General features: G+C 46.3%; 4 protein-coding genes across 9 annotated transcripts; 2 read left to right on the forward strand and 2 right to left on the reverse strand.

Annotated features, from left to right (window-relative positions):
* Positions 1-188: 188 nt before the first annotated feature.
* On the forward strand, positions 189-1,468 carry urad (ureidoimidazoline (2-oxo-4-hydroxy-4-carboxy-5-) decarboxylase). The gene is made up of 2 exons (XM_010890003.5): positions 189-363; positions 867-1,468. Exons 1-2 carry the CDS (start codon positions 189-191, stop codon positions 1,214-1,216), a joined length of 525 nt encoding a protein of 174 aa, XP_010888305.1. The 3' UTR covers positions 1,217-1,468.
* On the reverse strand, positions 1,377-7,663 carry pdx1 (pancreatic and duodenal homeobox 1). The gene is made up of 2 exons (XM_010890002.4): positions 4,530-7,663; positions 1,377-2,492 (listed from the first exon to the last, which is right to left on the reverse strand). The coding sequence occupies exons 1-2, from the start codon at positions 4,957-4,959 to the stop codon at positions 2,095-2,097; spliced, it is 828 nt and encodes a 275-aa protein (XP_010888304.2). The 5' UTR covers positions 4,960-7,663; the 3' UTR covers positions 1,377-2,094.
* Positions 7,664-7,823: 160 nt separating this feature from the next.
* Positions 7,824-12,304, reverse strand: si:ch211-140b10.6 (uncharacterized LOC105021952). The gene is made up of 3 exons (XM_010890004.5): positions 12,135-12,304; positions 10,770-10,844; positions 7,824-9,600 (listed from the first exon to the last, which is right to left on the reverse strand). The coding sequence occupies exons 1-3, from the start codon at positions 12,158-12,160 to the stop codon at positions 9,183-9,185; spliced, it is 519 nt and encodes a 172-aa protein (XP_010888306.2). The 5' UTR covers positions 12,161-12,304; the 3' UTR covers positions 7,824-9,182.
* Positions 12,305-12,600: 296 nt separating this feature from the next.
* On the forward strand, positions 12,601-25,596 carry lnx2a (ligand of numb-protein X 2a). Of its 6 annotated transcripts, none has more exons than XM_034289444.1 (12): positions 12,601-12,727; positions 16,485-16,691; positions 17,012-17,492; positions 19,975-20,204; positions 20,663-20,800; positions 20,898-21,097; positions 21,712-22,116; positions 22,218-22,412; positions 22,659-22,836; positions 23,139-23,388; positions 24,219-24,377; positions 24,535-25,596. In XM_034289444.1, the coding sequence occupies exons 3-12, from the start codon at positions 17,047-17,049 to the stop codon at positions 24,668-24,670; spliced, it is 2,337 nt and encodes a 778-aa protein (XP_034145335.1). In that variant the 5' UTR covers positions 12,601-12,727; positions 16,485-16,691; positions 17,012-17,046; the 3' UTR covers positions 24,671-25,596. The 6 variants fall into 6 exon arrangements, with proteins under 6 accessions (XP_034145335.1, XP_034145338.1, XP_034145336.1 ...); XM_034289447.1 differs by having other exon boundaries at positions 17,110-17,492; XM_034289445.1 differs by lacking the exon at positions 12,601-12,727 and adding an exon at positions 12,787-12,910.
* Positions 25,597-27,002: the final 1,406 nt, after the last annotated feature.

Below are 27,002 nucleotides of genomic sequence, written 5' to 3' on the forward strand. Positions count from 1 at the left end.
ACATCGAGGGACACATAAAGGTAAATGCAGCAACAGTGGAATTCTCTCGAATAGCGCATTGACTCCCGAGTTCAATAACCCTAGGCTTCAGGGTACAAAGGCCTTTCCGTCTACGCATCGGAAAGGTCAGTTTAGGGGTTGCGTTTGCTGGTGGATCTGTGCGGACAGACAAGATAGCATAGTTTAATATGGATATCGTATCAGTGAATTCTCTTCCTTACGAGGACTTCGTGGATGTTTTCGGTAACGTGGTGGAGAAATGTCCAATCGTAGCTGCAGCCGTGTGGTCCCGCCGTCCCTTTTCAAGTCTTGCTGACCTAGTGGCCAGTATCAACGACTTCATCGATGCCCTCCCGGAATCAGGTACGTTATAGCCAAGGAACCTATGAATTCATAGAGGGATATATTTGTTCTTTCAGAAATGCTTTTTTTATCTCAGTAGGCTAGGCATATGTTACAGCATTTGACTTTTGAGAGATCAAGGCGTTTGAACGTGTTTCTAAAAATGGGTTTCATTAAAGCTATTCCATTAAAGCAAAATGGCTCAAGGGGAGTGAACAGATTCTATCACCGCTAAAGGCTGTAAAAACACAACGCAACCCGGATTGCCTGGAGTCAGCTATTAACTGGTATTTTATACACTACAAACCCCAAGAGGAGCCTTGTTACTATTATAAGCCGGCTACCAACCCAGTTTGAACTGTATTGTCATTCGTGTGGTACACCGTCTCTTATACCAAGCTTTCAGTCAATCGGCACTCAGGGTTCGAACCTCCGAGTTTGTAACTTATCAAAAATTAAACCTATTGCAGTTGAGATGTTAGCTTTGCGATCATCAAAAACGATGTGGAGTCCATTGCCCATAGGTAAAGAAGGGATCCTGAGAGTTCACCCCGACCTCGCCGGCAGGGACCTGCAGGGAGGAACTCTGACACCGGAGTCGCGAGAGGAACAGGGCCAAGCCGGTTTGGATACGCTGACCACTGCGGAGGTATCACGCATGGCACGCCTCAATAAGGAATACAAGGACCACTTCGGGTTCCCCTTCGTGATCTGCGCGCGGATGAATAACAAGGCGAAAATCCTGCAGCAGCTGGAGAAGCGTCTAGGGAACGAGCGCGCCCACGAAAGGACGCGCGCCATCGACGAAGTAAAGAAGATCTGTCACCTGCGTTTACAGGGGCTGGTCGTCCCGGATAGGTCCAACAAGCTCTGACGGACTTAAATGTGTTATGTGGTCTACCTGCAGTGCTGTGTTGAATGTGCTGGAACAGTACATAACCATGGATTGATCATTGTTGTCCACGAAGGCGTAACTGGGCGTAACTGTGATTGCACCGAAAGTGCCAAAAAACTCGTAATTGGTTAATTAAATATGCAGATGTTAAATCGAGTTTATTCAATTGCAGTCAGAGATTTAGATCAGCATTAGTCTGAAATAATAGCTTCATAAAGATTTTAAAATACAGTATATCTTTCACAGTGTCTATCATTTACACGTCAACAATATGATGAAGTACAATATAGGCCCATATAAATGATGTGACTCTTTTTTTCCTTCATATAATAATTATCTCAGAAAATGCATCAACATTGTCAACCCTGACAAAACAATGCTATACATTTTTCTTTACGTACATAAATTAAATTCTCTGGATACTGTCACAATTGTCGGAGAGAAGTTTGAAATGTATCTCAAGTGCATTTGTTTTACTAAAGCACTCAAAGTTTGTACCAAAAGTAGCTCTAACCAGTTTCCCCCAGGCGGTTGGTGCTCTTCTGCCATCTTCTGGTGCGGTGCTGCCATCTTCTGGTACTACAGAGAGAGGGTCCAGACCAGGTTGCCAGGATGCACTGGGTTCGTTTGTATGTCCAATGGCAGGTGTTACCATCAGTGGCCCCTCGGGTCCTCAGCACCACAACTTGAGTTCGGCCGTAGCATGACAACATTACAGACAATCCACACAAGTCCTCTTTCACCTTTCTTCAATCTCTCGATGCCGATGTCGTCAAGGAGATGTAGGCTGAGTCGGAATAAGTGCCTTTCCTTTCTTTCCTTGGTGTCGGTCCATTTCTCCTCCACATAAGCCCCAGCTAAGCCGAGTCTCGGGAGCACGACAGGGAGTGGGGGTGAGGGGGAGAGTGGTGCGTGTTAGCGCTGGTAGAGGTGGTGGGAGGAGCCTGTGTGAGAGTCCCAGTCACCCCGGCCCCGGCCTCGTCCTTCAGGCCCCCCGACGTGATGGACGAGTCCTGCTCTGGGTCGACCCCCCTGACCCTCTTCTTGTCCTCCTCCTTCTTCCACTTCATCCGCCGGTTCTGGAACCAGATCTTAATGTGTCTCTCGGTGAGACTCAGCGTGAGGGCCAGCTCTACGCGACGCGGCCTGCTAATGTACTTGTTGAACAGGAACTCCTTCTCCAGCTCCAGGAGTTGGGCCCGCGTGTACGCCGTCCTCGTCCGTTTGTTCTCCTCTGCCTCTATGGTGTAAGGGCCTGAAGGAGTTTTAAGAGGGGTAGGAGAGAGCGCAGATCAAAAGTGAGGATAGAGGGCAGAGAAATGGAGAGACATTGAGAAAATATAGCAAAGAGGGTAAAGAGGAAAATAGAGGAGTATTGACAGTTAGAATTATTCATTGTTCTGACAGAAGTTGAACTAAATAGTGCATCCTGCCGCAGCCAAACTTGAACACTACTGAGATAAATCAGTTGGGGCCATTTTACACATGAGTTAAGTAGACTTATGTCTCTTATCAGGGAGTTGAGGTAAAAAAAATGTTTTACATTAAGTCCCTAAAAAGAGAAGTGTAAACAGGTGGAAGGAATTGAGTGAAGTATATTTTCAAATCTCTCTATTATTTATTTATTAGTAGTATTATTACTATTGTTGTTATTATTACAAAACACAGGTAATGTAAAAATCTCATTGGTAATGTGCGGGCCGGGAAATCAAAATACTTTTTTACAAGGTATTCTAATTTTCCAAACACATGCCGTTATATAAAAAACGCAAGTCTTGGATCAAGAAGCCCAAAGATTTGCTGACTGTTACAGCCTACTTCGTTAGGATAGGCTAGCTTGCTAGCTTTCTTTACTTATATAAATAATTATTTGTGAAATAGCCTACTTTCGATTACATACACTAGTTGAACTATTTGATTGTTAGTTTTGAGTAAGCTTATTTTTCCCTAATTGTGCTTGTAAGAAAATGTACTTACTGAAAAGAACTGTTAGCGAAATAAATTCGGCCTAATGTGGGGGAATAAATAATAATAATAACAACAACAAGTTGTAGCCCACCTAATGAAATAACAACACATGCTTATCAATATTTTGTAAATGACAAAAACATCTATAGTTATATTTGAGGATTTAATAGGCTAATAATTAAGAATGATCGATGTTTTTGTAGACTTTTTTTTTAGACTCACCGTTATTAACATATATATCAATTATTATTACAATCCATTGATTTCATTTGAACATCACATCAATTAGGCCTGCTTTATTTTTCGTTTAATAGAATTCAGCACGAGCTATGTGAGTAATTATTTTTATATGTATCACTAGAGACCCCCCCCCCCCCCAAATTCTCCCACTGACCAGCTGAATCGGGCGGATTTACATAAAATGGCCGCACCAGAAAATTATTTTAGGACCCATTATTTTCTGCCATTTACAAAAGGCTAGACATTTACAGATAATCTCACTGTTAATATTTTCATAGTAGAAAAATACACTGGTATACTGTGTTTACTGTAAGACCCTGTCAAACACGAATTAGGCAATTAGCAATATTGTAGAATATATGCTATTAAGAAATAATTAACAAAGTCATTGGCACAATACATGTTCACATATTTGAGGTAAATCGCAACTCGGCACTTGAGACTTGAGTCACACCTTCAGAGGCACACAAAACATTGTACACTGACACCCACCCAAGATATAGGCTAGGCCTTTTGTATACATCTTGCCGTCATAATACGTGCTTCACAGGTCCTTGTGAGTGCTGAAAACGCTCTCTTTATGGCTATGCGTGGACGTTAGCCACGATTAAAGTAGAATCATTCCCAAGGCATACATTGCATTAGGGTAGCTATGCTAAGCCTAAATGTTACAATGTGACAGTTCAATATCTAAAAGACTATGTTCAGTTACGTTGTTACTGCTGTAGTAAAATAACATTAAAATCCTTGCTATTGGCAAAAGAAAACACCTGGCATGTGTTAAGAATTGTTGACATTTTAACATATTGTATTTATATATATATATATACACACACACACACACACACACACACACACACACACACACACACATATATATATATATATATATATATATATATATATAAGACCCACTTGTGTAATGTCTATACGGTATAAAAGAGTGTTATAACCATGTTTCAACGAATCAAATTATTTTGGTCTAGAGATTTATACGTGAAAAGATTCCCTGAAAGGCCCCAGCAGCAATTAGAACAATGCTACAGTATAGGAAAAGGCGTCAAACGTGAGAGCTGCGAGTTACCTGCCCACTGTCCCTTCCAGGTGTGCGCGTGAGACTTGGTCGTCTTCATCCACGGGAAAGGCAGGTGGTATCTGTTCCTGTCTGCGCACAGAGCCAGCTCCCCCGGGTCTCCGTAACCCCCGCCCTGGAGAGTCTGCTGGGGTGCCTGGGAGTGGTGGAGATGCTGCACAACCTGGTCCTCCCGCATTGGCATACTGTAGGGAGACATTTCGGGAAGGCTCGCGTGGTCTGGCCCGCCGACGGAGGGCGAGGAGTACACGGACTGAGCTTGTCTGCCCATGTAGAGACAGGGCGGCGGGCTGTGACGGTGGTCCTCCCCGTGAGGTCTCTGGTAGGCACAAGAGTCCTTGAACAGCTGCGCGGGGGAATAGTAGTGCTCTTCTCGATTCATGACTACCGGAGGCCAGGGCTGTCCCACAGGTGTGTTCATACAGGTACCCGCGGCCCTTAGCTCACGTAGCGTGGAACTTTCTGCTCTGCTCTAGCTACGCTGCTGCTGGAGCGTCTGGCGCCGCTATACAGGTGTGTCACCTTCATCATGTGACCCTGCTACACTTAAGCCATTGGTTTCAATGTTTGCTCAAAACTCAGAAGTTGTCGCCTTATTTTCTATTCGTGTCTGTATTCTCTGCCACGCGGTCCACAAATAATTGAACAGAATTGACCGTGCACAAATCAATGCCCTCGACAAACAATCCACTGTTTGCCTGCGGGTACCTGCGACAGACTCGGTTGGCCCTAATGCAGCGATAGACAGGTGAGCGAGGGAATCCGTGGGTTCCTATCTCGGCGCGCGGATAGGGGCTAATGCCATCGAGCACCTAATCGGAGAGATTACGGCCTGCAAGAGAACAAGCATGGAGTGAAACGCAAACAGAATGCGTCTTCAGAATGTCAGCATGGTCACGGTTCAGTTTGTTTCATTTGGTGGGAACGATGAAAAACGATGGGAAGGCAGTTCGCTGGTAAAGTATCTATGCAGGTTTCATTACCACCGAACGTTGTTTTTTTTTAATCTTCCAGATGAGTGATAAAAGGGCAAATCAATAGCCAGGCGTATAGGGATATACTGGCATTGGTTGATGATGATAAGAAACGTGGATGGGGAGGCGGTTGTCTTGGACACTTGACAATGAGATGCGATGGGAATCAAAGACCAAGTCCTGACCGAACACTCATTGTTGGAAACCTTTTAGAGTTCACTAAAAAGTGTGCTAAGCTACGTTTTTTTTTAAACCAGCCCATTACAAACAATGGCTCATTTAACACCATTTACAGATCTCCCCTGGTTAGCCTGCTGGTCATAACAAACAGCAGCGGAGCTCGTGTCTCCTACCACCACTCTCCCTCTATATTTGCCTGGTCATTAGGCAGACAGCGTCACACTCCATTAAACAACACTTCTCGAGGTAAAGTAAAGAGGAGAGCCCGGGTGTAAAACAATTATCATGGAGTGAGGAACAGAACTCAATTAGCGCACTTGGCGTGTGGAAATGCACGTCTCTCCAGGCGCGTGGGCGCCCTTTTACGCTTGCAACCAGAACTAGACTGAAGCTTAGGCCCATGACTTGATGGCAATTTTTTTCAGCAGGCCTTGCAGGCAGTCATTACCCTACCCGTTGAGAGGAAACCGCAGCCTACAAATAAAACCAACAAAGGGTTCTTCAGCTATTGCCATTGGATAACACTTTTTATTTTCAAGTAGAACCCTTTTAAAATTAGAACCCTCTGGTGAAAGGGTTCCACACCATAACCGAAGTGGTTCTACCTACAGTAGAAGCAAGTACCTGAAACGGAAACCCTTCCCCCAAGGGTTTTGCAGTTAACCGTTTTTGCAGTTTACCGACCTGATATTATTTTTCAGAACATTCACGTTGTTTTTCTCGTCTGGCCTTTTTTTTTTAAATTCTAAAATATACTATATAACTATATATAAAGTTGTTTCAATTCCTGTCAATCAAAATTAAAAGCAAGCTACTTTGAAAGCCAACTGCAAGCAAAGGGACAGGCATGCATGGCGAGCAGTCTACTAGCCTACAGTATTTGCGGTGAGTTCTTCGGAGCGATTATAGGACTTTCTCCAGTATCTTAATGGGGCACTCCGCACATGCTATAAAGTTCAAGTAAACCAATTCCATACAGACCGGTCCATGTAATGTCGTTTAATGGTGTTTATATTTGCTCGCTGTTTCAAAGAGGAAGGAAACTGTTAACCGCGTCTATTTCCCACTACACTAGACACGCACAGTGGGGTTTATGAAGCGTGACAGCGTAAAATGCAATTTAGACTCTTTTCGCGGCATAGAAATTTGCGTAATGGTTTTAAGTGAAATGTAATGCGTCGTTACTGAACCCAAATGTACTGATTCACAAACAGGGTTGCAATTAAAAAGTAATACTCTTGATAGAGCGCAATAAAATGGTTTGTGCTGCAGAACACAGAGAAGCCACAGCCGTATACTCCGCAGTTCTGGTTATGGACCCAATGGGTTGCCAAACACCAGATGGAAAAGAGTGCTGTGGGGAGATATATAGTTAGAATGCTTGAGTGAATGGCCAGCTGTTGATGTCGCCTTATTTCCACCCGGTTGCCCAGTGAGCGCCTATACGGAAAGGAAAGCAACATTTAATGCATTCAAACAAAATATTTTAAGATTTCCCGATCCAATATATTAAGGATTAAAGTAACAGGCCTAATTATTACCATTGCCAAATAAAGTATTGAAAAGACGAACAAAAAATGATTTAAGACTTTAAGGCCTAATGTCCATATAAATAACAGTCTGGCCTAATATATTATTTGAACTACATGTTGGCCTAATATTATTTGAACTACTATAGTTGTTTTAGTCACGAATATCATATTTCTATGTCGTTTATTACAAAGACGAATTATTTGTTTTTGAAATAACTTTTGTTACATTTGACTTGAGAAAAACAAAAAGAAGAGGAGTGTCACGGAAACAGCAGATATTCTTTCTTTCACAAACAAAGCCGTCTCTGATAAAGCAGGTATATACATGTCAAAGAGGGTGACACGATAAAAAGTGCTTACCCAGTGGCGACAGACAGAGCTTATGTAAACATGACCAACGGTTAGTAACGAAACAAGAATGTAAACGACATTATAATTTCAATGAAATGTATTGTTAGTGAATAAATTACAACAGCATTTATAAAGCGATGATGGAAAATGTAGAAATGTTCTAATTAAATGTCAAATCGAAAAGATTACGCAACAAACAATATGTTGTTCCTACATTGAGATTCTAAAAAAAATTCTGGATTTAATATTGTGTAGAGTGTTGACTAAATTTAGTAGAAATTCAACAAGTGTCATTTGAGGACTAAGAAATTAAAATGTAGGGACAGGTCGAAGCTTTTTGTATGTGGACCAGGCTAACATCCATTGCCTTTGAATAAACTGTAATGGTTTCTAATAAATATGACCTCCCTGTAAGTTACTGTGTGAGTCATTATTTAATCTTTGTTAGCATTGGAGTTTATTCATTCTGCAGCTTAAGATTTGGCCATAAGAAGGAATATGGAATGTAGGACAAGTCAACAATTATATTTTGGTATGAGAAAATATGAACATTATAAAGGGTCAAGGAGGCCTCCTGTAAGCAAGGGCCCCAGCAGAGCAGCCCACTGGACTGACCAATAACCAAAAGGTTGCTAGATGGAATTCCTAATGCACAGTGGACAAATCCTTCCTATTCCTGAACAAGACAGTTAACCCAAATCGTACTCAGGACATTGCCGAAAATGAGAAAGCGTTCTCATTCATACTTAATTAGTAAAAAAAAATGTCATTGAAAAGAATGCAGGTCTGAACAGAGATCGCATTTAGTCTCATGAATTAAAAAGTATTATATTCATGGAAAACACTGAATCTCAACCAATTTACTCTGGCGGCTAAGCTACTTTAGATAAAGGAATTAAATAAGAGTAAATTAATGAAAACGCTTTTAATGAGAATATGTAAATCATAATTTAAATACATTGGTTAGCTATTGTACTACAGTGATACCATGTCTAACACTGCAGTAGAAGGTGCAGGTATGACCTGAACTTAGCCTTTAATCCACCTGGATTAGATAGCTCAAGAGATTACATCAGCATCATGTGTCAGGATGTGGCTGAAGGCCACTCAAAGGAGCAACTGGGTCCAGAAAATAACCCTGACCTTTCAAACACGGTGTTCCATTTTTGTCCTTGAGGCGAGGTATGAATGAGATTCTAATTTCAATGACGGAGCAGAATGCACGGGGCGATACTGTTTTGAAGAAATGCAAGTACAAATCCAGTAAAATAAATAAATCAGTAGAAACAAAGGCCAGTTCAACCGGAACAACATTCACAAGATCACCCCAACCAAATGGCCAATCTCAAAAAACAAGCTCAGTTCATCACACGTCACCATCAAATCGCAATTAAAATGAGGACTGGGGTAACGGTCATCCAAACCATTATTCCTTTTGTATGGTGGGACCTTTTCTATGAGACTATGAAATGTTTTTTAAATGAGGTCTTAAAATGGCCACACTTATCCTCAAACCTAAATTATAACTTTTGACTTGATAGCTGTCGCATCTGAAGCAGTTTCTAAAATATTTGTTTGCGTCGATAGAAACTAGGCTTGTGTGTGCTCTAAGGGCGGGCTGCTATCAGGCGAGAGTGGTCTGTAGAAGAGGACTGGCCCTTCGATGGGGATGTGTGTGTTTTGGGGACCATGTCTCTTTTGTGACCAGGGGCCCTTTTGTCCTGGTATTTCTTGTTTCTATGGCTGTCTCCATCCCCTCTGTGCTCCCTCTTCTCGTATCTGTGACCAGCGTTGCCGTCTTTGTTTTGTTGGTGTCTCTCTCTACGTCCTGGGCTGTCTCTGCAGGGATCTTTGTCTCTGTGTTCTCGGTGCTTGTCTTGGGGCTCTCTTGCTGGTGTCCTGCTGCGCCCTCGACTCCTTGACCTGTTCGGTCCTGAGCGGCCTGAGGTGCGTTGCTGTGGAGTGGTCGAGCGCAGAGTGTTGAGCAGGAAACGCTTGTTGGTGCTGCGCAATGGACACTTCATCCTGAAAGGGAATTTAACCAAATGAAACATTGTGTTTGTCTGGATTTGTTTGTCTGGATTAGTCAGACCACGCCCAGAGTCAAGCACATTCTCATTTGAAAGCCAATAACTTTTTTTCTAAGGTTTCCTAAGGTCTGTTTTTCCAGAACCTTTGTAGCATTAAGATTGGCAGAACCATAATGTAATATTTGGTAGCCAAGACTGGTTTGGACTGGATGCAAATGTTGCCAGGACGGCCCATGAGAAAAGCAATTTGTTAACCATTTTTTGATCAATGGTTTAAGCAAAATTTCACTATTAAATTATAATATTTAGGCTATAAAAAAAAACACCACAGTATTTGCAATTGTTACAAATAAGTAAAAGACAGTGTTGATTTCAATCTTTATTTGTTATTTAAATCAATTAATTCTCTATCACAGAGTCCCACAAATAGTTTAGATTAAGCCCTAAAAGTAAAACAAGTATATTTTGTGTTGAATCAATGTAATATTTTATCAAAATGCTAATGTCTGTAATATCTGACTGAATGTTCACAATGTGTGCAAAGTGCCCAATCTGGAATTTTGTGCGTATTGGGTCACTCACTCAACCCTATTTTCTACCGTAGGTGGTAATATTTTTCAAGGACATAATCTGTCATCAGTATTGTGTCATGATTCTAATGTTATTGTAGGACTTAAATGGAGAAAGCTGATCAAAGAACGGGACCCATGGTTTTTCTTTCGGCTATGTGTTACTTATATAGTACTATATGTATCAGTATAATTCTCTGTATAAAACTACTTTATATATTGGTACAATACTATATGTATTTGTATAATACTACAGTATGTATAGGTATAATGCTATTTTTATAAATCTACTTTTATATGGGTACAATACCATATGTATTTGTATAATACCACTGTAAGTATATGTATAATACTATCTGTATAAAACTACTTTATATATGGGTACAATACTATATGTATTTGTATAATAATACTACTGTATGTATACAATACTATATGTATTTGTATAATACCATTATATGTATAGGTATAATACTACATGCATCAGTATAATATATGCTTGTTACAGGAAAATCAGTTCATCTGGTAGTATCATTCCGATGCTTGATTTAAACAAGGGAACACAAGGCCCATATCCTCAACATACCCCACCTACCAGCCTGCAGGACCCATGGTTTCTGCTCGCACCCGAGCCCTGTTGGTCTCATTCAGCAGCTCCGCCACGGCACGTCTACAGTAAACATGGTCAGAGAGAATAAAAAAAAAAAAGAGGTCGAATCACATATAAGTGGAGGGGAAAGAGAATAGTGAGAGGAAAACCATCAAGCTAGAGAACAAAGAGAGACCAATGGCATTGGTAGCCAGTCTAAGTCCCAGTAACACTGTGTCCTAGGGTCACCTGTTGAGTCAGTTTTCCTTTTCAGTGGGAGCAACCAAAGTTGTCTTTTGACCACGGTTCAAAGACAAGTGTACACAGGAAATACAGAATTTCTAATTCACAGAACTTAGCGAGAGCGCAACACACAGAGACACACACACAAAGACACACACACAAAGACACACACACAAAGACACACACACAGAGACACACACACAGAGACACACACACACACAGAGACACACACACACAGACACACACACAGACACACACACAGACACACACACAGACACACACACAGACACAGACACACACACACACACACACACACACACACACACACACACACACAGAGACACACACACACACAGAGACACACACACACACAGAGACACACACACACACAGAGACACACACACACACAGAGACACACACACACACACAGAGACACACACACACACACAGAGACACACACACACACACACACACACAGAGACACACACACACACACAGAGACACACACACACACAGAGACACACACACACACAGAGACACACACACACACAGAGACACACACACACACAGAGACACACACACACACACAGAGACACACACACACAGAGACACACACACACACAGACACACAGAGACACACAGAGAGACACAGAGAGACACAGAGAGACACAGAGAGACACAGAGAGACACAGAGAGACACAGAGAGACACACACACACGCACCATCCCTTAAACACTGCATTTCCAGCAGCAGCAATACAATAACAGCCTCAACAACTTCTTTAGTAGGCCGACTGACTGACATAGTTAACGTAACTGTACGTCCTACTGAACCTCAACAAATGTTTTGCCGTTATACTTGCTACAACCGAGTGAATAACAGCCCAACATAGCTAATCATTTACAACCGTATCGTGAATAGAAAGCTACCTAGCAGTTGGTAAACAATTAACTATTCTAACAGCTTCATAAATCAAACTGACATAGCTATCTAGCCAACTTAGCTATGGAACGTTAGAGAGTACGTGTATCTCTGGCTGTTCATTACGTTAGCTTCCCCTGTAAAACAACACCGAAATTCACATCAAGCAAGAAATAAACGCCAGAACTAGGACAAAAAACAACATACTTTTCCAGTTCGCCATCATCTTCCATGGTATAAAATGTACTGTGAAACAATAAAACAAAATATATAAAAAATCATCAAAGCCAACCCTAGCTACAGATTAATTATAGCCATTTCTGTTAATCTTCGATTATCTCTCTCCTGGTCCTCGGGGGCCTTCGAGCGAGGGCCCAGCACAACTGCTGTCCTTCTCATTGCCTTGTGTAAAAACTGATTTGATTACGTAGAAAACGATATACTATTCCTTAAAATTCACAAATTATGTTGACATTTATCCAAACAGTATTCTTTCAGTTTATTATGAGATACATATATTTATAAAACACAATATAACTTTTCAAGGTTGGTTTCCGACAGGTAGAAAGGGAAGCCGCACACTTAATTTCTGGATTGACAGCTTAAAACCCCGCCCCCATCACGTTGACTGACAGCCTGCTGGAAAGGAGCAGTGGGCGGGTCCTCCACGGAGAAAGGCACGGTGGTGTATTATGTGCGGCTGCTGCGGCTCGGCTTGTTGCGGTGAATGTGTGATTGAGGTCCGCTAATTGTCCCCTTTCGGGGCCGGAGTTCTCGTCACCGAGGAACAGCCAGAATAGGTAGGGTATTATAATGTATGTAGCCTATTGCGCTCGCACATCTTCACAGTAAAGATGTCTATAGCTTTCAATTGAAGGCGCTATTGTCCGTCCATCTCCGCTTTATTCCGCGGATCGAAAAGGGAGGGAGGAATCCGACAATCAAGACAGATACTCGGGCTCACCAGCCCAAATGATAAGAAGGTTATTGCTGTCATCTTAACAATTATATGACGCTTTTGAGATGTGGAGTGCTTGAATGGGTAGGCTATAGCCTAATGCAGTTCGGATAGGCTACGTTTGGAAAATGCAATAATGTATGTACGCCTTAATTATATGTGCTATATTGGCATGCAAACGAAACATGACAGGAAAATTGTAGACACAGTTTTAATTTTAATTTAGATTTTTTTGTGAAGAATGACAACTTGATTAGGCTATTGAAATGAATGGTTTGATTTGGCTAATGTGTTCTGGCTCAGTAGGCTAGCCTACAGACTGTTTTTTAACATGATCAACTTAGCCAACGAGAGGGCAAAAATATATCACGTTTCACATGTAAAAAAAAATTCGCCTGGGATGTTTGTGCGGTCTATCCATTAATTTTGGTATTGGCACTATAGGACAGACGTCATCTTTTTTGTGCGTTAACCGTAGTGTTTCATATGTGCGTTATTCGTTCAGTCGGTGTAGGCGATGACAGGTGCAGGCCTTGTCTATACTGCTGCCATCAACATAGTGAGCAGTACATCCATCAGTCTATGTATGTTCCGTAATAACATTTCAATAACACACGGTGGTCTTATGGCGCCTGGTATCACAACAAAGACAATGAAAGAAACAAATGCATGCACGTACACGCACACACATACATACACACACAGACACGTACGCGCGCACACTCTCACAGACGCACTCAACGTCAGTGCTGTTGTGTGGGAACATAATAGAAGATCCGGCAGGGTGCTTGGAAGCTATTAAATATTTCTCAGTGTTATGTAAGGTCGCACAGTATGCAATTACATTTGCTGCTGCAAAACGGAAATATTTAAAGTATGATAAGATTTAAGTGCTTTTGCTAATGCTGTAGATGGAACTCAGAGTTTGAGAAAGAGAGAGAGAGACAGAGAGAGCGAGCGAGCGGGAAGAGCGAACGGGACAGATTTAACTTGTAGGCAGCATACTCATACATAGCAGTGGTTGAAAGACACTATCTCATGCACTCAAACCCTTAAAGGTGTGTGCGTGTGTGTGTGAGCGCTTGTGTGTGTGCATGAATACATTTATGCGTGCGTGTTTGTTTGTGTGATGAAATGATGTCAGTGCTTTGTTATGGGAACAAAGGAGCCTTGTGTCCACATGAATTATGCATCTCCAGCTGCAGGATAGACACAGAAGCAGTCACTCCCACACATCTACACACTCCCACACACACATCCACACACATCTACACACATCCACACACTCCCACACACATCCACACACATTTACACACTCCCACACACATCCACACATATCCACACACATCTTCACACATCCACACACATCTACACACTCCCACACACATCCACACACAACCACACACATCTACACACATTGACACACTCCCACACACATCCACACACAGGAGCAGGTAAAAGACAGAGAGGACATAAGGCAATGAGATTGAAGCAAGTTATCACAATGAGAAAAGTTTCTGACTGCTTCATGTCAGGGAAAACATAAAGCAGTCAGAAACAGCCGAGGAACAGTTAGAACCAGTCAGATACAACACGGGTACAGTCAGAAACAACACGGGTACAGTCAGAAACAGTCAGAAACAACACGGGTACAGTCAGAAACAACACGGGTACAGTCAGAAACAACATGGGTACAGTCAGAAACAGCAGGGGTACAGATAGAAACAGTCAGAAACAACACGGGTACAGTCAGAAACAGCAGGGGTACAGATAAAAACAGTCAGAAACAGCAGGGGTACAGATAGAAACAGTCAGAAACAACAGGGGTACAGTCAGAAACAGCAGGGGTATAGTTAGAAACAGTTAGAAACAACAGGGGTACATTTAGAAACAGTCGGAAACAAACAGGGTAACAGTCAGAAACAGCAAGGGTACAATCATAAACAGCAGGGGTACAGTTAGATACTGTGAGAAACAACAGGGGTAAAGTCAGAAACAGCAAGGGTACAGTTAGAAACCACAGGGGTACAGTCAGAAACAGCGGTGGTACAGTCAGAAACAGCGGTGGTAGTATGTAGTTTTCCCCACTGCAGATAGAAGTGTACAGAAATGGGAAAGGACACAAGGAGAAGAGAATGGAGTCCGCTGTGTATGTAGACTCCATCTCTCATCTCCTCAGAATGTCAAGCTCTACCGAACATGCTCTGTAGCCATGGAGACAGGAGCAGACCCTGGCACGACCATGGACAGAGGCTGCATTTCAATAGTCTAAAGTGGCTTCCTCTGGCGTCTTCCTAACCCGCCTGAAAACAAGGAACTGGTTAAAGGAACATTGCGGATGCCTGTTGAATACTTGCTATGATCCCTCCGCTTCTCTGAGATCCATGCAGATATTGATTTATGGGATAGGAGGCAGGTAGTGGAGAGCTACTTCCTCAGCTCTGCTTCACGTTAAAATACGCCCCCTGGTGTCCGCGTGTGCATATTGGTCTGTAAGGGGCTCAGAACAGGGGAAGTGAGTGCAAATGGACGTGACAGACAGTGGAAACGACTGCGTTCGTTCTGCATTGGGGAGCTGAATAAATGGTTGTCTGTGTTTCAGAGTCGCGTGGAGTTCTTCCAGTTTTGCCACATGCTGCAGAACCTGCCAGAAAGCATCATGCACGCATGTCCACTTATGCACACACACTCACCCACACACACCCACACACACACACACACACACACACACACACCACATAAAACACAAACACGCAGCATCACACATGCCTGCAACAAGGCAAAGTTCAATCTCATGTAACTGTCTGATCAGTTGGCAGTCTTCCACTGTTTCCTTGTCCCTATCTCACCCTTTTTGTTCTCTCTCTCTCTCTCTCTCTCTCTCTCTCTCTCTGTGTGTGTAGGCTTCTCTTTGTTATGTCTTGTCTGTGTTTTTCACCTGTACTCTGTCTCTAATCTACTATCAGTCAACCTTTTTGATGCTCTCTTTCAATCACTCTGTTTTTATAATTATTCCCTTCTATGTCTCTCACTCTTTTATTCTCTCTTTTTTCTTATCTCTTTCCCCCTCTCTTTATTTCTTTATCCTTCCCTCTCGTTATCTTGTTTTTCCTCTCAGCCATGACCATGTCCTCTCTGACTCAATCCCCGATCATTCTCTTTCTGTGGGATTGGGTGATTGCGGCAGGCGAGAGCGAGAGAGAGATTATACTGCCAGATTAGTAAACAGGAGCCGTGCTACATAATCTCAACACACTCGGACACACACACACAGTCATATAAACATGCACAGTTCGATAGTGCAAATCTATTCACTATGTTACATAGTAGCATACTCACACCACACACACACAAACACGAACTAGAAGTGGAATATATAATAGTCTCAGGGACAAGCACGTCTGTATTGGTCGATTACCACAAGCTTCGCATTTCTTCAGGCTAATGTTTCCATGGGCTAAAGTTTCCATGGGCGTCCAAAAACTCTAAATCACATCGCTTATTGCTAAATGGGTCATGTTAATCCGTTATTTCCATCTTCAAACAATTGCATCCATAAAGCAAGGGTTAACCCCTTCATTCTAACCTCTGATCTACAGGGTGATGTCTGATTGGCCCCTGGGGGGTGGCCTTCCTCTCTGTTACCAGCTCACCCTCTGAGGCTTATGGGATAGGACACCCCCCCCCCCTCCCCACCCCAACCCCATCACCCGTTGACCTGAAGCCCCGGTGAAAACTGCGCCAAAGACTCTGCACCTGGGGCTTGGAACACTGGCCTTCCTGAAATGGGCAGCCCCGGATGTGAGGTGAATGTTTACCGTTCCGTCTGTGTGTCTGTGTGTGTGTCTGTGTGTGTGTCTGTGTGTGTGTCTGTGTGTGTCTGTGTGTGTCTGTCTGTGTGTGTGTGTGTGTGTCTGTGTGTGTCTGTGTGTGTGTGTCTGTGTGTGTCTGTGTGTCTGTGTGTCTGTGTGTGTCTGTGTGTCTGTGTGTCTGTGTGTCTGTGTGTGTCTGTGTGTCTGTGTGTCTGTGTGTCTGTGTGTGTGGTCACCCTGGTACATTTTGTAACGCTGATCCACCTATCCATCCCTGGTCACTTCACCCCGCTATTCACCTGCCATACACGCAGACACAACTCGGTGACGGTTACACCAGAAACCACGCATGAGTCACTCAGCGGCCATTGTCCCCCAACCTCTCTGCTCCGCGTCCGCGTCCCCTGTCCAGGTGGGTCCGGCGGGACCGGCGGAGCCCGCGGCGGAGGCCGTGTGTCCGGAGTGCGGTCAGATCCACCGGGCCTGGGAGAACCACCTCTACAACTACCGCCTGGAGGTGGACGATGACCTGGTGTGCCACATCTGCCTGCAGCCCCTGGTCCAGCCCCTGGACACGCCGTGCGGCCACACCTTCTGCGCCCGCTGCCTCCGCAGCTTCCTGCAGGAGCGGGACTTCTGCCCGCTGGACCGGGCGCGCCTGCACCTGCAGGTGTGCCGGCGGAGCAGCATCCTGGTGCACAAGCTGCTGGACAAACTGTCAGTGTCCTGCCCCCTGGCTCCGGCCTGTAGCCTCAGCATGCCCCGCTGTGACCTGGAGGCCCACCTCAAACACAGGTAGGTCGGAGAGGACGCACGGCAAACACGGGGCGGCGACGTCCGGTGGGGCGGAGTCGTGCTTGTTCACAGGCGCACAAACACGCACACGCAGCCGCGACACGCTTGGCACTGCCCGGCGGAGGGAGGGGTCGATGTGTTTTGTATGGGATGCACGTTGACCTCTGTCTGCTGACACAGGGTCAGGTGTTCATTCATCCCGTAAGGGTCCAGGGGTTGTCCTGTGCTGCCCCCCCCCCCCTCCCCCCCACCACCACCGGCAGCCGGGGCAGACACGAGACCCAGTCGGAGATTAGGTCCCATGTCATGTGACCGGGGATTAACAGTTACTCGGTCATGTGGTCCGTTGTGTCATCCGGGCAGAGGCTCCGTGTTCTTTGACTTCCACCATGCTGGGAAACTTCAACTCCAGAGACCTCTTCAACCATTTCTTCTGTGACACAGCCAAGGGAAACCCCGAACTGTGGTGAGTCCGGTGGGCGGGTCATCTGTCTGCAACCTCCCCGTAATCGATCAAACCTGGCGATCCTCACACGCGCACAAATCGTGACGCGAGCGTTTGGCCGTGGGGAGGGCGCCAGGGCGGCGGCGCCTGTTGAGTGCGTGTGAAGGAGCTCGATCTGAAGCGAGAGTGGTCTGCATTGTAATGTACTGGAAGGTGTGACGTCAGTCAGTTGACATGGTAGTTTTCGGTCTCTAACGTGTGGTGCTGTACTTTTGTAGTGTTTGAATCAGTGAGTGGGTCAAGCATTGTGCAGAGATGCCTCTAGCTGGAGTTTATTTCTCGGTTATTAGGGGGAGGTTGGGTGCTGGGCTTTTAACTGGTGGACTTGCCTGTTGTTTTTTGTTCTCCTGCTGTGACATGACAAAACTCTTACGCACTGCTCGCTAAGCCACCAGTGAACTGTGTGCCGTTCTGAACTGTGTCAGCTGTGAATCAGAGGAAGGCCAACCAACAGGTTAAAAATCTAATTGTCCTTAAAATAACAGACTTAACAAGCTACATTTGTATTAGATAGTAACACTTGGTTTGAGCAAAATAGCATATAAATCTCGTTTTGAGTTATGTTTTAGGTGAAACAGATTATTTTGATCTTTTCAGACTGAAAACTGCATAAAAGAAAGCTACAAAAACACAATAATTTCAAGAGACCTACCATTTTCAGATGCCTAAATATTTGTGCTTGTATGCTTGCATGTTTCAAGAAGTCTAACCTAGTGTAATTTGTCTTGTTCAATGGCAGATTAATTCACTTATTTCAAGCAAACATCTTCCTAAATGTAGTTTTTTTTCTCCTTATTTTTTGACTGTCATCTTTCGCGGTGTGTACATTTCTGAATCTGGCACTAGGTAAACTCTTCATTTCGGGGTTGATGACTGGTTGATAAGGGAGATTTACCTTAATGAGCTTAGGCTAACAAGCTTATGCTACCACTAACAGGCTTTTCCTGAGTCAGCTGTCTGAACATGTTCCTGCCTTGCCCTTCCATGCCCAGTCCAGCCTCTGGCCCAGTGTCAAGTGAGGCTCAGTTTTAATTATTCTAAAAAGTGCATCCTTTTTCTTTCTACCTTTCCGCCATAAAAGTAATCACCGCTGCACCACAGTTGGATTGGTGTTACCAGTGGGATCAAATCCTTTGCCAACAATGTCAAACAATGTCAACAAACATTGCCAACAATGTCAGTTAGTGATTACCTTGAATGGAGGAAGGTGGGAAAGCACTTGCAGTCTTCAAAAATACATCAATGTTTTCCAGAACGTTTTTATAGCATTACAAGCAATCTTTTCACAATGTTGTAAAAACATTTTTATTTGGGATAGCCCTGCAACGTTCACTTTTTGGTGTTGTGTTATTCAGGAAAGAGGACGGAGGACGGAGGGGGGGTTAAGATGTACTTTAATCAAGTTAATTGACACCATTGGGTGACAGAACACTAAACGTCCCCAAACCCAATGAAAAAACACAGCAGAGAGCCAGAACAATACTGACCTACGGCAACCCAGAAGGAGAACAGGAAATGACAAACTTTCTTAGTAATTTTTCTTCTGTGAAAAAGGGATTAACCCAACCTCTAAGACAGTAATGGAACTAAGGATGTGATCATGAAAGACAGACCAGCTTGGACATTCACTCATGTGTCATTAAAGCCGCCCAAAGTCTGGGATTGGGAACCTCCACCTCTGTTTGATTACAACAGAAGAATGCCAAGGCACTCGAATTGTACTCCTTGGGTAGGAAGTTCTGAAACATGTCAGTTTGTTTATCATAGACTGGCTGTGGTTCTTCCTGCTAACTCCATGTCTGGCAGCTAACTAGCACAGGGAAGAGCTGGCAACATCCCTGGGACATCTCTGTCAGTATACCCGAGGTTGAAAAACAGCGCTCTACAGTATTTCAATGTGGTGGTATTTAAACTTTTGACAGGTACTTTTAATGTAACCAGGCTTAAGACCCAGCACCTCCTTCTCCCTGTGTACAGGTGTCCAGGGACACGGTCTCAGCAGACCAGTTCAGAGGGACCGCAATGTGACCACGGGGAGGAGGGAGTCATGGTGGCCAGCCCTCCCAGGTCCCCCAGCTCCCCCCAGATGGAGACTGATCTGAGGGAAGAGAGCTCCCCGTCGCCCCCCATTGGCACCGCAGCCAGCATGTGGACTGACGAGCCGGGACTGGACAACCCTGCTTTTGAGGAGAGCACTGAGGAGGACAGTGAGTAACATTTGTGTTTGTGTGTTCGAGTCCTTACTGTACAAACGGGCTGCCCGAACATGTCTCTGGAGACGCTGCAGTTCCCTTCAGTGCACTCGGCCCTCTCTCCCACCCCAGTAGTGATGACCAAAATCATTTAGCTTTTCATCTGGCTTTGTAACAATTAAGTGTGCTAATTTAAGTTGCAGGGGACAGGAACAGGAACAGGATTGGAAAGCACTGTTATACAACAGTAGTAAACCAAGGAAAGAGAAGTCAGGACATTGGACAAGAAAAAGGTGTATTCTAGGTGTTAGGTTTAGGGTTGCGTTTGAGTTAGGGCTCATGGGGGTAAGCGTCGTGCCTTATTGTTAGATTTAGGTGTAGGGTTTAGCGTTGACGTTATTGTATTTGTGGACTCAAAGTATTTAAGGCGTGCGTGTGCGTGTGTGTGGGTCACTAATCCCTCTCTCTTTTAGGTGTTGTAGGGTTGGAGTGTGTAGTGCCCCGGGTGAAGAGACCCCTGAGTAACCCCTGCATCCACCTCCTCCGCACCACCAGCTCCGCCTCCTCAGGGTGGGACTGCCCCGAGTCCCCGCCTCTTTCTGCGGAAGAGGGTATTACATCACTACCTCCATTTGACTGCCTGTCTGTTAAACCTCCCCGTCCCTCCAACATCTGTAATGTTTCACAAACACAACAACGTGTCGGCAGGTTGCGTGAAGCTGCCGTCCCTCCCAGAGGGTGAGATCACCACCATCGAGGTCCACCGGTCCAACCCCTATGTAGAGCTGGGCATCAGCATCGTCGGGGGCAACGAGACACCCCTCATCAACCTGGTGATCCAGGAGGTTTATCGTGACGGGGTGATCGCCAGAGATGGCCGACTGCTGGCCGGGGACCAGATACTACAGGTGAAGAGCGCGGTTCACCTCCCCGCTGCCGTCCTCTCTAATGTCCCATCACACCTTGACGACCATCCCCCCGCCCCCTTCTCGCCCTTCCAACGTCTCTCTCCCCCCTCCGTTCTCGCCCTTCCAATGTGTCCCTCTCCCCCCTCTGTTCTCGCCCTTCCAATGTGTCCCTCTCCCCCCTCCGTTCTCGCCCTTCCAATGTGTCCCTCTCCCCCCTCCGTTCTCGCCCTTCCAACGTCTCTCTCCCCCCTCCGTTCTCGCCCTTCCAACGTCTCCCTCCCCCCTCCGTTCTCGCCCTTCCAACGTGTCCCTCTCCCCCCTCCGTTCTCGCCCTTCCAACGTCTCTCTCCCCCCTCCGTTCTCGCCCTTCCAACGTGACCCTCTCCCCCCTCCGTTCTCGCCCTTCCAACATGTCCCTGTCCCCCCTCCGTTCTCGCCCTTCCTACATGTCCCTCTCCCCCCTCCGTTCTCGCCCTTCCAACGTGTCCCTCTCCCCCCTCCGTTCTCGCCCTTCCAACATGTCCCTGTCCCCCCTCCGTTCTCGCCCTTCCAACATGTCCCTGTCCCCCCTCCGTTCTCGCCCTTCCAACATGTCCCTGTCCCCATCTCTGCAGGTCAACAGCGTGGACATCAGCAACGTGTCCCATAACTTTGCCCGCTCCACACTGGCGCGCCCCTGTGCCACGCTGCAGCTCACCGTGCTGAGGGAGCGGCGCTGTGCCTCCCGCCCACCCCCCTCCACCACCTCGTCAGTGCCCCACGCCCCCTGCTCCACGCCAGAGGGTGCCCCCTCCAGCCCTGCCAGCCTGAGGATCACCCTGCACAAGCGGGACTCATCGGAGCAGCTGGGCATCAAGCTGGTGCGGAGGACGGACGAGGCCGGGGTGTTTGTTCTGGACCTGCTGGACGGAGGCCTGGCGGCCAAGGACGGACGGCTGTGCAGTAACGACCGCGTGCTGGCGGTCAACGAGCAGGACCTGCGACACGGCACACCTGAACAGGCTGCTCAGATCATACAGGTAAAAACGCTCCCTTCAAACAGGGATTTTGAGACAGGGGGTCGGAGAATTCCCTCCTGGTTGGTTCGATGGCTCAGCTTCTGTAATCTGTTGACCTACAGGCCAGCGGAGAAAGAGTCCACCTGCTGATTGTTCGACCCACCAAGCCCACGCCCCCACCTCCACCAAGCTCTGCCTCCAGCAGAGACCTGTACTGCCATGACCACTTCCTGCCCAATCACCACCACCATCATCACAGCTCCTCGCCCAGCCCGGTGCCCAGCTGTGCCCACATGGCCCGTTCAAGCACCCACAAAGTGAGCTGACCCGCTGAGCTGTGTGTCCGTGTGTGTGGGCCCAAATGGGCCCCGCTTGGAAGTGTTGTTAGAATCACCTGTGCTTGCTAATCAAGCTAACACACACCAACACAGTTACCTGGTATGTGCAATGGTGCTGTCATTGGTAGACAACATAGAGGGAGATTCTCCTGATGTCTGTTATATGTAAATCAATGTGTTTGTGCATGCGTGTGTGTGCGTGCGTGTGTGCGTGTGTGTGCGCAGGACCTGTCCCAGTGTGTGACCTGTAAGGAGAAACACATCATGGTGAAGAAGGAGCCTCATGAGTCTTTGGGCATGACGGTGGCCGGGGGGCGGGGCAGCAAGAGTGGAGAACTGCCCATCTTCGTGACCAGCATCCAACCACACGGCTGTCTGTCGCGGGACGGACGAATCAGACGAGGTGAGCCGTGGTCCCCATTACCATGGCGGGGGCTACTAGTGTCCAGGTCTCGGGGGACGATTCTTGTTGCCAGGTTTTGGTTTGGCTCTCTTCCCGTGCTCGTTATCCGCCTCAGAGACATGTTCAGGGGCCAGTGTCTCCCAGGACTCTTTGTTCCCACTGATCCTCTGTCCTCGTTCTGTAGCTCCCCCGGCTCCCCCCTCCCTCGGCTCCCCCCTCCCCTGCAGCCCACTTCTCTCCCTCTCTCTCTCTCTCTCTCTCTCTCCTCACATTTTATTCCCTCTGTCCCCTGACGCGTCCAGGTGACGTCCTTCTGAGCATCAACGGTCAGGACCTGACCTACCTGAGTCACAGTGAGGCTGTGGGCACCCTGAAGGCCAGCGCGGCCTCGCCCTCCGTCCAGCTGAGGGCCCTGGAGGTCAGCATGGTGGAGGACCCGGGCCAGGGCCCAAGCCCGGTGGACCAGCTGCTACCCCCGCACCACCACACGCACGACTCCGACTACGACTCCTCCTGGTCCCCCTCCTGGGTCATGTGGCTCGGCCTGCCCAGGTACGTGGGGGGGGGGAGGCGCGGTCCTGGGGAGCTTCGGTTGGTTGGGGCTTTATCATTTGGCCAATCAGATTGGCTCTGAGAAATATGTTAAAAGGTCTGTGATGGGTCAAGTGTATATATAACAACATATTAGAATTAGACTGCCTTTGTGGAAATGCATCGCCATGTAACTCAGGTGTGCATGTGAATGTGTGCGCTGGGTGGGTGTCAGTGTGTGAGTTTTACTATACCTGTGAGCTCCAGATGTCCTCAATATAGTGACACATGGCAAATCATGATCAGTGAGGACATTTTGCCAGTCCTCGCTACAAAAAGCTTTTTTTCAGGTTTTGGGTTTTAGGTTAGGGTTATAATGGGGTTTTCGGGGGTTAAGGTTAGGGTTTGGATGGGGGTTAGCATGTGTGTGTGTGTGTGTGTGTGTGTGTGTGGGCGCGTGTGCACACGTTATGTAAGGCTGTCCATATGGGAATTTATGTTGGTGAGTGCGCTGTAAACATCAACAGCTGTGGATTGCCCACCAAGGGGCATGGGGAGGGGCATGGGGAGGGGCATGGGGAGGGGTTCCTCCCCCGACACACCCCTTCCTGTCCTTCCACTCTGTCTGTCTCTAATCACCTCTTGCACTCACTCCCCGTATCCGTCACCATCTATTTCTCTGGTCACCCTCTCTGTCTTTGTGCCCTCCTCCAGCCATTTCTTTACACCCCCCCCCCCCACTGCCCCCGTCGCCGAACTTGTCCTAATCCTCTCCGTCCATCGGTTTTCTCTCTCTCTCTTTCCCGCTGTCCCTCTCCCTCTAAAATGCCCTCCCCTCTGTTCTCCCTCAGCTACCTTCACAGCAGCCATGAGATCGTTCTGCGTAGGAACCACCCGGGGAGCTGGGGCTTCAGCATCGTCGGGGGATACGAAGAGAACCACAGCAACCAGGCGTTCTTCATCAAGACCATCGTCCTTGGAACGCCGGCGTACTACGACGGACGCCTCAAGTAAGACATCGGTCACGTTGTTGGGTTCCGGGCACCAAGACTCGTGTCTGTCGACCGACAAGAGAGTATTTTATCTGAATTTATATATTGATATAAATATATAAAGATCCATCAACGTTGGCATTGCTGTTGAGGCGTCCCTCTTTCTCCTCCCAAGGTGCGGGGACATGATAGTGGCAGTTAATGGGTTGTCAACAGCGGGGATGAGCCACTCAGCCCTGGTGCCCATGCTGAAGGAGCAGCGCAGCCGAGTGGCTCTAACCGTGGTCTCCTGGCCTGGCAGCCTGGCATAGGTCCGGATCAGAACCAGGCCAAACCACACTGAAGACCGGACCAGACTGCATCAGGCCGTGCTGAGATTAGTCACGACTGGAATTAACCACGGCCAAAATCACACTGGACTGGATCGAAACCAGGTTATAGTGCAGAATCATCAAGTGCTACTCTGCTGGACCTACTGTAATACAAGAGACTGCATCTAACCAGGCTGGGGTGAACATCGCCGTACTGGGGGGAAAAAAAATCACCTGATACGAGGCTGGAGAATGCCAGCCCCACATCTCTCTCTCACACACACACACACACACACACATACACACGCACGCACACACACACACACCTGTGTTCGTATGGTCATGTTGTCTGTCTTCATCCCCACATGTGGAGACTGGGACTATATCTATTTAAGGACTGTAGTTCTCAATGGACTTCACTGGGCCGCAGTGGTAGTTTCCAGGGGTGGATTTTAGGTGTGACGCAAGGTTACAGAACATTTCAGATAGAAATTCACTGCATAGATTAGAAAGGATTCTCTGCCATGTAGAATAATGAATTATCAGCTATAGGCCATGTATTTCTGTCTGAAACATATCTTCTTTCTGTGTTACTGTTAGACTGAGAAAATGGGAGAAAACATTTTGAAATAAGTTCAGGAAGCGACTTTGTTTAAAAAATATTCACCTATTTACTTCCAACTGATAACTACCCACCTGAACAAACCCCATGGGATATTTTCATTCCACCAAACAAAAGAGTTTCAATTGGACAAATTCAGGTAGGTCCCTCCCCATTTTGGAAAACAGAACACAACAGGGAAGGACTCACCTGAATGTTCCATAAACTCGGACAAAACTTCCGGTTTTTGTTTGGCAGAACGAACACACCCCAGGCCTTACCAGATAGCTGCCACGCCGCCCCGAAGACCACCCCCCCCACCCCCCCCCCCATCCCCCCGACGCAACCTTAGGCCTCATCACCGTGACGACCCAGCCGTCAGCTTGCTGGAGTTTTATACATTTGAGAATGTGTGTTCAGCAGTTTGTTTAATAAAATACTTCCCAACAGAGGGCACAAGAGTGGAAGTCAACCTGCCAACACACATCAGAGGAAACACCTCCGTGCGCCACTTTGACTCAGTTCTGCACTCTGGTTCTGTAGCAGTATCGTGACCACCAACGATGTGTGCGTTGCATTATTCAAAGAAAGACTCTCAGGCAGTGTAAGTGCAATTTCTTGTTCGCCATGTTCTTCTCTATAATGAAAAGACCACAGTTCAGAACATGCGAAAGTCACTTAGTAGAATCATGGCGTTGGAGACTTTTGCAACACGTGTGGATTGGCCTCAGCTTCACGGCAAACAATCGCACTGCACACCCATTTTACACAGACCAAAAATACAAACACAACATGAACAAATATGAACATTTCAATGGTTTCAGTTTATATACTGATGCCAGTTAATTGAAATACATTTTAAAAGCCCTAATCTGTCGCAAGACAGGAAAATCGCATGCATCTGTTGGTCACAGATGAAGTCAGTGCGTGTATCAGGAAAACACTGTGTTTATAGTTACCAACATTTGCCTCATGCAGCATGACACAACTCCTTCGCAAAGAGTCGATCCATTGTGATATTTTTTAATAGTTTTCCTGGATGTACACACTGACTACGACTACCTCCTCCTGACCCCCTTGCCAGGTCCCACTCGAAAGAGGTTTTAAGCCCACCTTAGTCGGTTCATGACCCTGAAGAGGAAGATGAGCATGCTCGTACGATTCCCCAGACCAGAGTTCTGTTTGCGTGTTAAAGTCTTCAGTCATAAAAGCTCATTTTCTCCAGGCGGCTGGTCTTCTAGCACCCTGCATGTGAAGAAACCGGTTGTGGAGGCCGGTTTGGTTACCCATCAGAGGTCCCGGTCCAGTTCAATGGAGGGCCGGGTTTCTGCCGGTTTAATCGCTCACTTTATTAGGTCACCAATTGGTTAGTTTCTACCCGCACCTGGTGGTTTAGGCTTGATCTGGGAAACAAACTGAAGGAAAACAAAAACCTGCAGTGGAACCGGTTTGACACATCTGTTACGTATGGTCCGACATACCAAGTTCCCTAAAACAGGCGGCGTTTTGGTTGAGTACATTCACTTCTCTGGAAACTGGGCCGATCAACAGTCCTGCAGTAAAGACGCCAATTACGCAGGCCTTTGATGTGCCATACCTGACCAGATTAAATGCGCACTAACATGGACCCAAACATTCTACAGGGTATTTCTGAGACTTTAATTTCATTCATGAAAACAAAAACACTCCACCTGTTCAATTTGTTCATTGTAGAAGTGAGACACAACAGAG

The sequence above is a fragment of the Esox lucius genome, chromosome 21 (genome assembly GCF_011004845.1).
Source record: "Esox lucius isolate fEsoLuc1 chromosome 21, fEsoLuc1.pri, whole genome shotgun sequence".
NCBI lineage: Eukaryota > Metazoa > Chordata > Actinopteri > Esociformes > Esocidae > Esox > Esox lucius.